Below are 17,594 nucleotides of genomic sequence, written 5' to 3' on the forward strand. Positions count from 1 at the left end.
TTTACCAGTAATTTCCAAGCTTGACATGCGGATCGGCAACTGTGGTTAAGCTTTTGGTGATGTTTTAAGAGGGATGCTGCTGCCCTTCTCTCGACACCCATAGCAAAGAAGGGAGTGGTCTGTTCTATAGCGGGACTACATGCCAATCATTGGATTTCATATCTACCTATAATATAGATTGAAAACTTCTGACTTATTCAAGTGGCTTCAAAAAGGAAGAGTTTCATAATTCGTACATATTTTCTATTATTCCGCAATATATTCGCCGATTTAAATGACTACTTCCTGGCTAGTATTGTTTTGGAACATAATCTAACACACTACACTAACAAACAACTACAATTGAAAAAAAAAACAACGATTTGAATTGTACCAAAACACACACATACACGCGACGAGATTTTACCTAAACTCATTACATTGAAAATATTTTCATTTTAAATACATAGTTTTGCTCCACACAAAAAAAAACAGCACTTTTGATCATCACAAATTATAGTACTACAAAAAGTGCATCGGACTTGCACTTGACAGCAAAAATAAATATTTTACAAAATCTGTCCAGGATTGGTCATGTACGTAAATTTAATGATATGAATCGACAAAAAAAAGAGGAATAAATAATTTCCTTATTTGGAAATGGTATTAAAAAGTAACTTATCGCTCAGTGCTTCAAAGTACACTATAGTGCTTAGGACTTTATGTACATCTACATAAGTCTTCTAAACCCTCCTCCAGAACGGCTCAGGCGAGGTCTTGGGGCGAACTCTTTTGTTCCGAATTCATCACCAGGAGCCATTACCCCGAGTCACTGGCATCAATGCCATTGATGATTATCATCATAGAAAAGTTACTAATACTCGTATAAAAAACTGGATCCTTCTCGTCTTTCTTTTGAATTTGATGAATAAATTTTGTTTGTTTTTCTCATGTATAACAAAGACGGCTTAGAAACTCTATACACTAGAGGGTGGCACCCTTACGCAATTAATAACAGTAATACAAAAGTACATATAGTTATCGACTTTCAGAATTGCAGGGCGTGGTCATTAAATGTAATTGCATGTAATTCTACTGATATGTGTATTGTATGTGAAAATTTGTAATAGTGTTTGATTGTTCAAATGTTTAAGAATTAATAATAATAAATGAAAGGTCATCGTCATTTAAATAAAAAATCAAAATTTTCGAGCAGTCTTTTGATATGGCAACATTAATCTGAGTTTTTCTACCCTTGGCTAGACAAAAAGGGAAAGTGATAATAAAAAGGCCTGATACATTGCTAAAGAGAACATGCCCTTATGCTATAGGCGCGATCGACATTTCTCTATTCTACAATGTATGACTTATTTAGTTAAACACGTTACCTACAATACGAACCCATAGTATGCTAAAAATTACGTCTAATTTATAAACTGCCAAAAATATTCCCAAAGAACATTCCAAAATACGTTAACAATCTCTGTATTGAACTTCATACCAAAATCCATAATTTATCATAGGTATTTGTTATCTGGCGTGTAAAGTGCACACCACCGACCACGTTAAATATTGAATACATACTATCTTATAGATGCATGTGCATATTTGTTTACAATATGCACAGGTTGAAACACGTGTCATGAATATTGTATTAGAAATTATCCGCGTATGACAAAGCAAGAATAGGTACAACGCCTTCTTATTCCCGATATGTTATAAAAGACGTTTAAAGAAATCAAGCACAAAATAATCATCTCAACCGTAAACTGTGGGGGGGAAAGGGATTGTTAGCAACGGAGTTTGACAGCCCCATTGCTAGCAATATGCCTTATTAGGTCGACCTCCACGTGGTTCCCCCTGGAAACCATCGTGAACAATTCTTGTTGAATTCGTCACGATGGGCTAACTGACCTACTTCATCCTCACCTATCATCCTTCACTGGTGCCCCGCCGGTGTATACCGATAGCGCGGGTGGGGTTACCATTCCATTATCATCCATTAAAAAAAAAAACCGTTAATTGTCTACTGCTAAACATAAGCCTCCCCTTATCAGGGGATTTTGGCAATAGTTTACACGCTTGGCAGGCAGATTGGCAACCGCAGTTAGGCTTTGATGATGTTTTAAGAGGGACGCTGCTGCCCATTTCTCGAGTATTAAGTTCTTACAGTCGCCTTTTTCGACGCGAAAGAAAGGGTGACCCATTCTATGCCATAACCTATGACTATAACCCATTCTATTCTGTAACACACGCACGAAAGAAAAAATTACGTTACTATTTTGCGCATTTACGTTTTATATCTTTAATTAAGGAAAGGGATTACCCGTAAAACATAAATGAAAAGGGCTGCCACTTGGGAGATTTAAATTCCCTAGTTTTTATTTAAATGAAAAATAATGTTACGTAAAGCGATGTTCGAAGCCCCCTTCCGCTCTATAACGCATTGTAAGGTTTTACAAGACTCCCGCACACCCCCAAATTGCATTACGTAATACTTGAATGCTCCCTAAGACGTTTTTAATACCTAAAATTGGTTACGCAAAATATATTTAGATCAAACATTTTACTACATAAATGGCTCAACGCTTTTGATATGTCCCGAACGATAACATGACAATTCGAGATACATTGTTCTATTTAGACTGGGGGAAAGGGATTGTTAGCAACGGAGTTTGACAGCCCCATTGCTAGCAATATGCCTTATTAGATCGATCTCCACGTGGTTCCCCCTGGAAACCGTCGTGAACTCCTCCTTTCTTGAAATTGCTTGAAAAATAACAAGACACTGTCTGCGCGTTGCTGTCTCGTTCTATCTCAAACACATGAAAGCGATAACGTGTCTACCAATAGATTCGTTAATCAGTTGTTTAGAGAAGGCTTGTAGAAATATTTCTATATGTCATACCTTTTTTTTTTAATAGATGACAATGAATGATAAACCCATGATTGATAAACGCTAACGGTAAACACCGGCGGGGCATCAATGACGAATGATGGGTGAGAATTAAAATTCAGGTCAGTTAGAACATCGTGATGAATACACCTGGCATTTAGAACAATGGTTTCCAGTATGGTTTCTACGTATAGTTCCACCTCGTTGGGTATATTACTAGCAATGTGGCCCTCAGTCTTCATTACTGACAGTCTCCCGCGTCCTCATACCTACAGGTACTTAAACAGATTACATTTTCATTTCCAGGACGCGGTGTCGTTGGGCGGCGGAGTGATCGGTGCGATGCATATCCCGGAAAAGTGGTTCCCGGGAGCGGTGGACCGCTGCCTCAACTCACACAACATCATGCACGTGCTCGTTGTGCTCGCTGTCTACTCCATGCATCAGGTAACTTTGTAATTATTATTATTTCAGCCGTTAACTGTCCACTGCTGGACATAAGCCTTCCCCATAAGGGGAGTTTTGCTAGTAGTTGCCACGCTTGGCCGGCGGGTTGGCAATCTCAGTTAAACTTTTAGAGACGTTTTAAGAAGCCGCTGTCCATCCCTCGCCCTTTGTTAGTCGACTATTACGACACCCACGGGAAAGGGAGGGATGGCTCATTCTATGCCGGAACACACGCAGCGAAATTATTCTGTTATTGTTAACTATCGTGAGTTATACTGAATTAAATACAATTTATTTATGTCAGCTTTACTTATATTTCCAAATTCAAGGTTGCTCGACTCGCGTTAGTGTAAGTTCGAGACGCGGTCTTGGGACAGTCTGAGAGGTATCCTCTCCAGCAGGGCCGTGCCTGACGGGCGTTCATTGCGTGCACCGCACGCAGGCGGCCGAAATTAAGAGGCGGCCAAATCGTTACAAGTTGTTTACTAGGCAAAAATACAATCGGTTTGTTTTCATTAAGATACGAAGTAAAAACGAAGTTTGATGCCCTGTGTATAATAATAAACATTAAAAATTAAAGTAGTTTTTTTTAATGTTATCCTGGGGGCGGCCATACAGACTGGCACGCAGGCGGCCATATACCCAGGCACGGCCCTGCTCTCCAGTCCTATTCGATCCTAGACGAGTAAATCTACTTAGATTTATTTACTCGTCTACTTAAATTAATACATACAATAAACATAATAATAATATAGCCTTTATTCAGATCAACTTAGTACATTAAAAACAAACATAAAATAAAAAAAAAAACTTAAAATAACTTATTCTAATAATTGTTTTTTGCTTATTTTTTAAAGATCTGTTTGCCATTTGGCAAAGGCCTCCTCCAACCGTTTCCACTCTCGCCTATCCTGAGCCACTCTGTCCCACATTTTTCCAGCCAATTCCCTGATGTCATCTTCCCATCTTATGCAAGGTCTGCCTCTTTTCCGTTTGCCTTCCCTGGGATACCATCTTGTCACTTTCTTACTCCTTAAACATTACATTAAACATAACAAGCTATATTTAAATGCCGAGCAAAAATCATCGATAAAAAATAGATATACGTGTACTTTGCACGATTGCATATAGCTGCATACTAAAAATAAAATTTTGACAAATAATTTATCTTATCTTGCACAAGTCGTAAAATAGCTTTATATATAATGTTATAAATATCATATCAAATGATAAATGTATTTTCTTTTAATAATTATCATACAAATTTAAAACGACATTGTTATTTATTTTTATAATGAATTACGCAGTCTTAATATAACCACCCGTATACCTACTCATACTCGTATACCTAAGTACATTAGCGTATATAATTTTATTTTTTATACAACTTAGAATGGCAAATAAGCTGACGGCCCACCTGATGGAAAGTGGTAACCGTCGCCTATAGACATGAGCAGTACCATGGACGTAACAGAGTATACTGTTTCGCAAATAATACCCCCCATGCGTTGCCATTCCTGAGGACTCAGGTGTTATTCCTCTGTACTCTGTAAATTCAAGCCATATCCTACCCTTCAAACCGAAAGACAGCCATGCAAACACAACTGCTTCACGATAGAAACACAAATGGGACAGAGGTAACCAAGCAATCGACTTTTGTACAGTCTCCCTCTGGTAATTCAGATTCTTATATAATTAAAGATTAGATATTCCATAAAAAACCGACTTCAACTATAACAAAACTAATTATTTTGATCAAAAAATTAAACTATTGAATCGATTTTGATAAAAAAAAATTACGGTGCTAATCTATAAATATATCCTGTCAGATAATAAAAGATTTTTCCATATCGGTTTAGAACTGACGAAGTTATGAGGTCATTAATACAAAAAAATACAATTCTATTAAGAACCACCTTTTTTTTAAGTCGGTTGAAATGGCACATATGAATTCTCAGATATGTTTTTGTAAAACATCATTCCTAGATTCCTTGACCTTGGGTCGAACATTAGGTGGGCACCTTGGGAAGGCACGGCTAATCCTCCCCCCTCCCTTGCCCTTAAATACGCCTATCTCACAGGCCCTATGCCTATCTAGTAAATAATTTGTAACTAGTAACAAAAAACGTCTGCTAATGACTCCCCTAATAATTGTAACGTCATAAGTCATTACCGAAATTCCAACCATATTAGGTACAGCACTGAATCATTTGTCACTATCAGGTAATTAATTATAAAACCGTTAATAAATATAATAGTTTACTATTTATATGTTTTAGTTTACTATTATAATCTTTTGGAGGAAACAATAAAGAGTATCTATCTATCTATATATTTAATGAAATAATATAAGGATCAGGAATATTTTTTCTAAAAATACATCAACGACACTTAATTCTTTGAGCATATATATGCATAATCTTTTACTTTTGACGTCATCATCATTACATAGAACTGACTGAGTAAATTTGAATGTAACTTTTAATCTAATAATCAATTAAAAAATGTTATTTCTTTTAATGCTACATGGAATGGCATTATGCCATTTCAAAATAGGTCTACGAGTAGTAAATTCAAAAATCTATACTTCTTAAATATACCTTCATAGAATGGAGGCTTCTATGAAGGTACGTTGATAACTAATTGTTAATAATAAATTTGTTGATGTTACTATGAATTATCACAGCCAGGACCACATACATACAGACAGGTTTAGAAACAACATTTAAGTTCCTTATATACTTTCTAATGTTATAAATGTGAAAGAGATATTGTTTGTTACTTCTTAGGCTTCATTCACTATGAAATTAGGCATACAGACATTATAAGCAATGAAAAAAAATTAGGCTACTTTTTATCCTTTTTAATGTAATGATTGCCGATTTACCTTACGTGTAATTAGATCGAGAAAGCTCGTCTAGTTTCGGAATCAATTCGTGATCCTTAGTCGTGAGTAACTGTGAGATGAGCACGAGCTTTTCATCCGATCACACGAACGAAAACGTTGGTAAAAATTAGTCTACACTACTGTTATAAAGAAAAATTTGACTGTTTATTCATAATGAATAAATTGAATAAGTAAAAAAAATCATCTATAGAAAGTTACATTATGAGCGCGTAACATACAATAGGCTATTATATATATATATATATATATATATATATATATATATATATATTTTTTTTTTTTTTTTGGGTATTATATCTACCCGTATGAAGATGGGCTGGTTTGCTAGTTTTATATAAAATGCAAGTTAGCATCAAAAAAGTATTTCCCAAAATTGCTTCGTAAGGGCAACTAAACAGATTCGCAGTCCGTGTGGGCAAAGCCGCGAAAAACAACAAATACCTAGACAAAAACACAAATGTACAGCAGTTATGTGTAGCTATAACATATCAGAGGTCGCACCCTTGGCGCCTATTACTAGTCCCTAATAGGCGGCGCGGATTCCAACTTTTTTACTCATTCGTCCCATAATCTTGCTCCCTTTGATTGATTTATGACCTCTTTGATTGAATTCTCTCTCCCTGTTGTAGAACATGTTGCATAACATTAGCTCCTTTTTTATTATTTTTCTACCCTACAATTAAACATGCTCGGATTTAAACAAATGCATGATGACGTCACAGAATACAATAGCATATCCATGCATGTCATGATCTCGTCATGCGTTCCTATTCCTGCGAACTAAGATGTGTGTTGTGATATTATCACAATTATACAATAACTAAAGTATAAGGATTACAATACCTTAGTATCTCCGTATCCTATGATTTCAATATTGTATTGAACGAGATGTTATTAAGTCCATATCACTGGTTAGTTAATTAGAATTATTTTGTTCAATTTTGCTAGCATTAATATGCGTGCGGCTGCCAATATTTGAAGATTGACTATTATTATTATTAGTAGAAGTTCAACAACATCTTTCATATTCATCATCAATCTCCGACCGTTATTTAGTCCACGCATGTGTTACAATTTGTGTTACACCTCTAAACTTTAATTAAACTGTAACTTAACCCCATGTCCTGCATTCCAAACCGAAATATAACCTTGTGTGGCTACTTAGTTGGAAAAACACAAGTGAACGAAAAGTAATTGAGCAGATGATTTGTACAATCTTCTTCTATGCGATAAGTACGACAAAGAGCTTTTAAAAAATCTGGGTAAAAACGAACTTGCTACTTTGATTTCAGGTTACCACTCTGGACTTGGCGTGGATGTCGCGCGTAGACTGTCGCGCGCCGCTGCGTCAGCTCTGACGGCGACCGGCCATACTTCGGCGCATCTTCACCACCGCCTGTACACCACCACTCATTTGCACCACACGTCTGATGCTCTAAATTCTCTTCAAACCGTCTTTAGTTTATTTCAACATAAAAACTGCGATGAGATATTCGAGAACTTACAGAGGTCTCGACGTATTAACAGTTAATGTAAAATTATCCATTGTGCATGCGCAAAACAATTTACATCCATACAATGAAGCAAAATTTCATTTTTATTTTTTTTTTATATTAAATTCAATTTTAAATTAGTAATCCTTTAACCTATATTTTTATTTTTATTATCTACATTGGATACTAGTATGTTTTTGTTATTTTACCAAATAGATTAAATAAAAAATCAATTTATTAATCGACAATCAGTAAATGTCTGAACAAACTGGACTCCATTGGAGGTAAAATATGGTATACTCGGTGCGTTGTACGATGCAAATGACAGTTGATATTTTGGTAGTTTTGTACTTACAGAACTGTATTGGTTAAGATTTTTGGTGTCGACATCTATCCAATAACCATGAGTTTCTCAGTATATGCTTAGTTACGTTTTAGTAATGGTGCAGATGTCACTAAAATCAACGAAATGTTTTATGGTTTTAATGACCTGCCACTTGCACCAAGCTATAACACACGGAGTATATATAGGTAGTTGTTCTAAAATGAGTTTTAAATTGTTATGTATTTAATGAATGCTGCGGTTAATAAATTTATCCAAATTAAAGTATTGAACAACCAAATGAATTGATATTTATACACTTTTGACTCTCCATATTTTTTTTGCAATAAAAAAAGGACTTACAGTATTCGTATCTAAGCTGCAGTGGAATTTAGAAACAGAAAGTAAGAACCTACTATTATTATTATTATTTTTAGTTTAAAGTTTATAAAAGTTATGCAATATGGTATTTAAAAATTTAAATTAACAATAAATTGTTATGCCTGATCCTTTTGGTGAAAGTATTTGACTTGAATTTTTCCGGCGGTTCTGTGTTTAAAATGATCATCTATGTCATCAAAACTTTTATTTAATATAATTTTATTTAATCGTGAAACTGCATCGTGGCCGAAAATCTCTCTGCTATGAAGTATTTCTACCTATATTCAATTCACAATACATATTTTTCGATACCTCCACTATTCTGTGGTTATATACGTCAACAATTATATCTATGTACGTATAAAAACATATCTACATGCAACCATCTCTACTAGAATGTTTTTTTTTCTCTATAATGTTTCTATTAACATTATGGTGTGTAATACATTTAAAAAATACTAGCTTAGGCTAATAGGACTTGATTTTTTTACAATCCCACAGGCTATTTACAAAGAAAAATGCACATAAAGATATACATTGCTAAATAAATAAAAAAATAGCTGAAAGATATCTTGCGTTTTTCTCAACTGACTTACATCAATTTAAAGTTATGTTAAACACAAAAAAATAATTTGTTTTTTAAAAATCTACGAATATAATTCGATTGATCAAAAATCACAGATTTTTTGTACGATTCGAGCTGTCAAAATAATTGCATCCAAAAATAAGTAACGTTTATAAAGTTTCCTCGATTATGACTAATAGGTTTTTTTTATCAGCCCATTGAAAATACGTCTGGTAAACCGTGTCGGTTCTACAGTCTATGCACGCAATGACTAGTTTCATGTGTTGATTTTGCACGATTTTTGTAGTGCAAGACATGATTACATTTGTTATATTTATTATATAGGTAATAATGGAAAACGGCTGAGTTGAATACAGTGTAGTGGAAATATTAGTGATTAGGTTATAGCTTTAAGATGTACCAGTGCGCGACGATGCACTTAAGTACTCTAAAACATTAATTATATTACTAGAAAATTTATAGAGTTCTTTATAAATATTACGCGCCTGTCATGGCAATGGCAGTTTTAAAAGAAAATAATGTTTCGGACAAAAAAATATCAAATAATAATTATTGTTATTTTATTAAACTATCGATGACTGAACGATCAATTGATTGCAGCAGACAAGTCGATTCTTGAGGATTTAGTCAAATCTCAAAAAGAAATTTATTAAATACGTACTATAAAATTCAAGTTAACTACGAATCCGTTCAAAAAGAATAACAGCGGTTTGTAGACATTCCATTTAGCGGTTATCGTTAGTTGACAATATAACGGCCTATAAACTTAGTATAGCTACATAATTAAATAATAAAATAATTTGTGCCCCCCCCCCCTCCCCCATTCTATATTAATCCAAATAAACATTTTTATTATTTTATTATATTCTCATTTTCATGCATATTCAAATTATGATGATATTCGTTAATTTCCCTAAAAAACAAACATCTTATGTATGTATTTTTAAACATCATCAAACATGTCACGTCATAAATGCCAGGTCCATAGACAAAGTTGAATGTTTAATTTCATAATATTTGGATGAACCTTTAATCGAAATATGACATTCCAGAGTGAAATCTTTACATTAGTGAGACTGATTTTTTTTTATATAAATATGTAATAAATATTATTTAGAAAAAAATATCGTTTAAACCCAACCAACTCCGCATAGAATCTTTCTAAATAAAAATTAATTATGTACTTATTTATTAATAATTTTTTTATTAATTTTGCTATGGGCCTGGTGAATGCAGCTATTTTTTTTATATTTTAACAATAACTAGGTTGTCAACTAATACTTAGATAGCGTTCTCTTTTTAATAGTAAGTACTCGTGGTAATAAATAGTGATAAGTTTTCGAGTACAATTAAAATATTATTTGAATGCAATGAATCCTTTTTAGAGTTCTCTGTAGATAGGTATGTAATTAAGTGTAGTTTCCAAATAAAAATAATACTGTTTAAAACTGTCCCTTTTAGCGTTAAGATAACATGGCAAGCTTTAAATTAAAGGAGAAACAATTTTGTTTGCTGCTTCATATGATGGTGCATTTTGGATAATTATTATAAATAATTATTTCCAAAAGTTATGGCATGCGTACGCTAGATTTACTTATATCTATTTATGAGTATATCTAATTCAGTATTGTAATTATCACCAACTCATGAACGACTAACGTTGTGTTTACTATTACCGATGGGAATGTAAGAATGTATAATTTATCTATTTTATAAATATGAATTTTAATATCCAAAAAGATGTAAATGAAAATTAAATATTTGTATTTTATTCAAGTATCTAGTCCATTTAGGTACTAGGTATTATAATATTTATGACAAAAAAAAAATTTTAAATCATTTCAAAAAGAAAAAGTATTTTATATATTATTGTCCCAATTGTAAACAGATTTTATTTTTTTCAATCGACTGAGTTTAATTATATATTAATTATTACCATCAATGTTGTTCTTTCATGCAGAAAATTAATATATAAATAACTGTTTCCTTATTTTTATTACGATAAACGCATTTTGTTCTTAAGTTTATCAGAATATGTATTATATATGCAATATATAGGAATATTAAAAATATTGTAACTTTTTTTATAATATTTGTCGATAACTTTGCTATTTTTTTTTAATATCTACTCTTATTTACAAACAAATATGAGTTAATATTTATTTGTCTGGTGTATTTGAAATTGTGTAAGCAAACGAGATGCGTAAATAATTGTTTTCAAATAACATAAAAATCGTTGTTGGTTGATATTATATACTGATATAGGAATTGAAGAATGCATCACTACTACACTTTGTGTGATAGGTACGATAATCTAAAACGATAAAGAATGTGCGGGATCCATCTTATCTAATTTTAATACAACTACTTATTTAAATTTGACACTTTACAATTTGTCATACTGCATATGTTACTGAATGATATCCATATTACATTAGGTCTTAAAAACTGCACAGAGATTAATTTACTAAACATTAAAAAAATAAACACGACTTCGCTAAATTTATCTATTTTTTTTTTTTGGTATTTATTATATTTAATTATAAGTGAACAATAACTGAGTATGTACTACTAACTAAAGTTTCGGACATTTTCCATTGCATTTGTGTCACAATATGAGCGAAAATTACAAATGTACGTACGTACAGAATTAAGTATTCGATACAACTTATTTCTGCTACCAATCGTTGGTATATATTTTTATATTCTCAATGTTGTGTGCTTCACAGCTTTAACTATAAAGAGGCATTGCAATTCCCACGTTGAATTTGTAATTAATACTCTTCGAAAACTTCCCTTTAGTATTATTCGAGGATAAAGCTAACCGTAGTGACAGTAGTTAGGTAGATTACAAGCAATAAATAGTCAACAATTGTTCGGAAATTTGACAAAAGTAGTCGCTCTCAGTCTTATAACCATGGATTTTACACAAGTAAATTGTTGAATTTTATAACACATCTTTTTTGATGGCCACCATCTACTTTTGTCAAAGTTCTATTGTTTTAAATAATGATTTGTTGTAAATGAAGTAGTATTATAGATAAAACGAAGTGTACTTGAGGTTTTTTACTATTTGCGATTGTCGGAAAGTGTCTTCGTATCTCCGTACGCTGTGAGCCGACCTCCACATGTATAATGCTCGCTAACATCAAAACAATATAACTATTTGCCAATTTTAATTTATATTTTTCGAAAATCATATTTTCACCAGCATACGAGTGTTTACAGTCAACAACAACTTTATTTACACTAACGTAATATCTATGAAAACTTTATTGATAGCTAAATTAGGCATCTATATATTTCGAAGTAAATCTGAAATGTACATACGTTATTTTTATCATAGCTGTCAGCTTAGTTTATGCATAAAATAATATTTTATATACTTCATATAGTTTGAGACGGTTTACTTGCCTAAATATTCACTGTTTACAGTAATTTTTATATAAGTATATATACATTATAGGGTCAGGGAGGTTCATTGTGGTGAGATAAAGTTAGTTCCAATTGGTTACAGTTAACAAACCGAATAGGTATAATCGAATAGGTAGCTATGTACCTACAAGTGAAAGATTAAACGCTTCCAAAATTAAAAAGTAGGTACTTATGATATTTTTAACATTATTAGCACTACTTAATTCTACCACTTGATTTTCTTTTAAATACTAATAAATATAATGTAAGTTTAATACTTATTTCGTACTCATGTTTAAATGTTTCTTTTTCTTAATACAAACTTGTGAAAGAGGTGATATAAAAACAAATATACTTAATCAGTTTCTTGTAATTAAAATTAAGCTACTACCTTGGACATTTATCGAAAAATTAAAGATATGTTAGGTATTATTTTATGAGTATAACATACATCATGCTATTTTGTAACTGTAGGATTATTATTAGATACATACCTAGCGTAAGAGTCACAGATCTAGTTAATTTCAGAACAAATTTAATTTTTCCCACTCATGATTTTTTTACAATATTTTATACATACATGTACGTACAATGTATCGTCATACAATATTTTTTAAACATAATTTCCTATACAAGATCAATAGATATCCATTTTAATTAGTAAATATTATATGGAGTTTATGTTACGCCATTTATTCAGTATTACGTTAAGCGGTGGATTTTCCATAATATTTACAAGTAAATCACTGATAAAGAAACCTTGAATCGCATACAGTAAGTATAATTATAGTTTAGTACTATACAGCGTTTAATTTTATAAGTTAACAATAGATTTTAGCTATAGAAAACTTGAAGACGCCCACTCAAAAAACCAAATGTACCTACCCAATCGTATCATCATGATATTAATAATAATTAATAACAACAAAGACAAATTAAAAACCAATGCACCAATTAATACAATATAAATAATGTTGTATAAATTTATTAATGCGAATTAAGAATTATACATTTTGTGGAATTTATGTACAAACTGCCAATGAAGCTGATTATTATATTTTTCGACATAGTCTATTGCGAAAATAATTTCATTTGAAATAATCGTGACTATTTAATTTTTTGCAAACCATCTAACAGAAACAAAAATAGGACTACTTCTTAAAAATGCTCGATCTATGTTCAAGTTTTTATTGTAAGTATGTAATTATATACGAATATTATGAACACATATTGTAATGCAATTCGTTGTAGTGATATTTGAAAGCAATATAACAGTATTTAATACAATTGTTTGGAAGGTTTCTTTGTGGGAATCTCATCAGTTGCACTTATTAATAGACGATCCTTGATCAAAATTCTCAATCTGTAGACGTTGAAGAGAGTATTAAAGATTAATTTGAATTCAACTAATTGTTTTGATACCCTTTCGTCATCTATTGACTTTTTCACGGATGCACTTACCGAGCCTAACTCATTGGCTTAGATTACACTAACATTATTTATACTAAAATTGGTGTTGGAGAAGGATAGAGAAAATTAGCTGGAGGGATCGAATTAGCAATGAGAAGGTCCTCCTTAGGGTTAAGGAAAAAAGACAAATTATTAGAACTATTGAGGATAGAAGGTGAAAAATGTTGGGACACTTGATACGTAACGACGAACTTATGAACACTATAATAGAAGGTAAGATAGAAAGAAGGAGGAGAAGAGGGAGACCGAGGCATAGTTACATCAGGCAGATCAAGGTAAAAGTTGGTGTTGTGTCGTATCAAGAGGTAAAGAGACTCGCGGAAAATCGTAGTAAGTGGCAAGAGCTCCACCGACAAGAGCGCAGCTCTTAAATAGGATAGATAGATAGATACTATTAATAAATCTATAATATTCATAAATCTTTATTTGGAATAAAAACAATGGTAACAACATTATTGAAAAACGATAATATCCACAGAATTATAAAACTGTTGCGAGTACCAACGCCCTCCGTCTCATTGCAGAATTCCAAAACAAATCAAGTAAACATAAGTAAGTAGTTAAATTAGGGTTATTTTACTGTGCCCGTGAACATGTTAATAACACACACCTATTTCCCAAAATAATACATGCAGATATTTTTTCATTTTCATCATCATCTCAGCCATTATCTGTCTATTGTCAAACATAAGCCTCCATAGACAGCCATGAGGAATGGTCCTGAGCCACCTGCATCCACTGACTCCCTGCAATGCATTCTAAGTCGTCACTCTATCTAGTGGGGGGAGGGATTACCAAATGTAGTATTACGCATTTTAAAAAATTTACTAGAGAAAACTTTATACATAAAGTTTTAGTCCTACCAGAGAGAGACTTTGTACAAAAGTCGATTGCTTGAGGGGTACCTCTATCCCATTCGTGTTTCAACCGTGAAGCGGCTGTGTTTACATGACTGTGTTTCGGTTTGAAGGGTGGGATATGGCGTGAATTTACAGGGTACAAAGGAATGACATCTGAGTCCTCAGAAATGGCAACGCATGGGGGGTATCATGGGCGAAATAGTATACTCTGTTATGTCCATGGTACTGCTCATGTCTATAGACGACAATTACCACTTTCCATCAGGTGGTCCGTCAGCTTGTTTGCCATTCTAAATTGTATAAAAAAAATGTTTGTTACCTCATAATTTCGACAGTGGTAAACCTATTTGGAAAAATCTTTTTTATATGAAAGGATATACTTACAGATTGGTCTTAGTTAAATTTCTAAATAAAAATAATTCGCACACGATTAAAGTCGGTTTTTTTTTTTGTGGAACTTAATTTAGGGCTGTTATTTCTTCAGGACTAACCGACATAAATTTATCATTAATCCTAATTAAAATACAGATGAAATTATTTTTTTCTAAGCAACGTACTCTTGGCCGAAATACGAAATTACTTTTTGAAATTTTCCTTAATATCGGTAATGTGAAAGTAGCAAGAAATATGTTCATAAAATTATTTTTATGTTAAAAAAATTTTTATGTTAAAAAAATATTTACTCTTTATTGTGTCATTTAAAGAACAATACAAAAGGCGGTTGCTAAAGTAATCTCTCCATAACCACCTTTAAGTAAAGGAGAAAAAAAAAAAGATATATTTGACGCAGGAAGTGTATCTTATAAAAAAAAAAAACGCTTAATAATATATTGTTTATGATTAGAAGATTGAACTGAGTTGTAACATGTAATACATATCTAAATAATGATGACAGTAATTATCTCGTTAAGTGCCATTAAATCGTATCTAACAATAGATAGCAATTATAATATAGATATCAGAATAGCCCCTGTTTTTTTTTATGGGTGGAAATGGTATGGTAACCCCGCCTGCGTTAACGGGATACGCTGGCGGAGCACCAGTGAAGGGTGATTGATGAGAATGAAAACAGGCCAGTTAGCCCATCATGATGAATTCATCAGGAATTAACCATGATAGTTTCCAGGGGGAACCGCGAGGAGGTCGACCTGGTTGGGTATATTGCTAGCAATGGGGTTCTCAGTCTCCATTACTAACAATCCCTTTTCCCCCTCTGTAGCCCCTGTTAGGTTTGATTCTAGTAAAACAGAGTCTACCGCCATCGTTGTGCTTAATTTGGTTTAGTGGAAAATTTATATTGATTCAAATAGTTTTTGATGTTGTCCATTTCAAACACACGATGGACCAAATGGACCTTATTCTTCATTTCCACTTACCATATGACGATCCATTCTGTTTGATTATCGTTGCAGTGGTATAAAAAAAATAAAGAAAGAAAGAAAAATATTTATTTGTCGCATATCAATGAGAATTACAACTAAAACATAAACAATTATAAACTTAAACTAAGTGTTTAGACATTCATCCATAAACATCCTTGGTTTGCCTTTTCATCGCTTAAATATGCCAAGAATAATACAATTTAATACATAATATGCATCTAATCTAATCTGGGATACACAATTATGTCACTGATATTATTAACATAAAACACTTACGTGGCGCAAACGTGCTGAAAAACAACATCACCGCATGAAGGGTATCATCGGCGTCACAGTATACTTATATATTATAGTATATTTTAAAAATCCATTTTTCTATAGAAAGCGACATTGTCAGCGAGTAATATGAGCTGTATTTATTTAAAAAAAAAAACCGCGTGAAGATGGGACGGATCACTAGTAGGCATGGGTAATATTGATATTTACCAGAGGGACACCTTGTACAAAAGTTGTTTACTTTAGCACCTCTATCCCATTCGTGTTTCTATCGTAAAGCAGTTTTATTTTTATGGCTGTGTTTCAGTTTGAATGGTGGGATATAGTAGTGAATTTACATGATACAGCAGAATAACACTTGAATCCTCAGGAATATGGCAAGGCATGGGGGGTATCATGGGTGAAACAGTATTCTCTGTTATATCCATGTTACTGTTCATGTCTATAGATGACGATTACCATTTTCTATCAGGTGGGACGCCAGCTTGTTTGCTATTCTAACTTGCATTAAAAAAAATATTATATTAGGCAACATTATATTGAGTTACATGTCAAACAAAATATATTCAGATTTATGTCAGGCTTAAAAACATTATCTATTTAAATACAATATTAAAGGTAAATATTTCTATGAGGTCGCTTCCAACTGGTAGGAACTAGGAGGCTTGCCGCATTACAACGCTGAATGGTCATGCAGATACATTGATCAAGTTAAGAATATTATAATTTCAGCTATTTTTTGTCCACTACACTACAGAACATTTAGGCTTCTGTAACAGACTTAAGGAACAGTCTTAAGTCCCTTCATCCTTGTCTTACCTACTTAAAACTGCAATAGATCTGATGTCTCCACTCCATCTATTTAAATTTTAATTTTGAAAAGTTTATGTCTGTAGTGTAGTCTAATTAAAATCTCATTTCTGGAAATTGTTTGTTTCTATTTATAACAAGTTTACTATTGTATTCTTTTGGAGGAAATAATAAAGAGTATCTATCTATTTGTCTAATTTGTTTTTTAATTATACAATATAAAAATACCATAACTCTTAATGATTTTTTAATGTACAAAAATGGAATGGTAACCCCGTCTGCGCTATCGGTATACACTGGCAAGGCACCAGTGACAGGTGAAGATTAAAGCAGGTCAGTTAGGCCATTGTGACGAATTTCACAAAAATAA

The 17,594-nt window shown here is 32.6% G+C and overlaps 1 protein-coding gene across 1 annotated transcript in view; it reads left to right on the forward strand.

The window, feature by feature from the left end:
- The window catches only part of LOC128200151 (progestin and adipoQ receptor family member 4), a 91,230-nt gene extending 77,398 nt beyond the window's left edge, over positions 1-13,832 (forward strand). Inside the window, exons 5-6 of the mRNA XM_052892581.1 lie at positions 3,182-3,322; positions 7,523-13,832. Of these exons, the coding sequence (XP_052748541.1) occupies positions 3,182-3,322; positions 7,523-7,588 (207 nt within the window). The 3' untranslated portion in view covers positions 7,589-13,832. The remainder of the gene's footprint in view (positions 1-3,181; positions 3,323-7,522) is intronic.
- The last annotated feature ends 3,762 nt before the right edge of the window (positions 13,833-17,594 follow it).

This window comes from Galleria mellonella, unplaced genomic scaffold (assembly GCF_026898425.1).
Source record: "Galleria mellonella isolate WM207_F2 unplaced genomic scaffold, CSIRO_AGI_GalMel_v1 utg159, whole genome shotgun sequence".
NCBI classification, from domain to species: domain Eukaryota; kingdom Metazoa; phylum Arthropoda; class Insecta; order Lepidoptera; family Pyralidae; genus Galleria; species Galleria mellonella.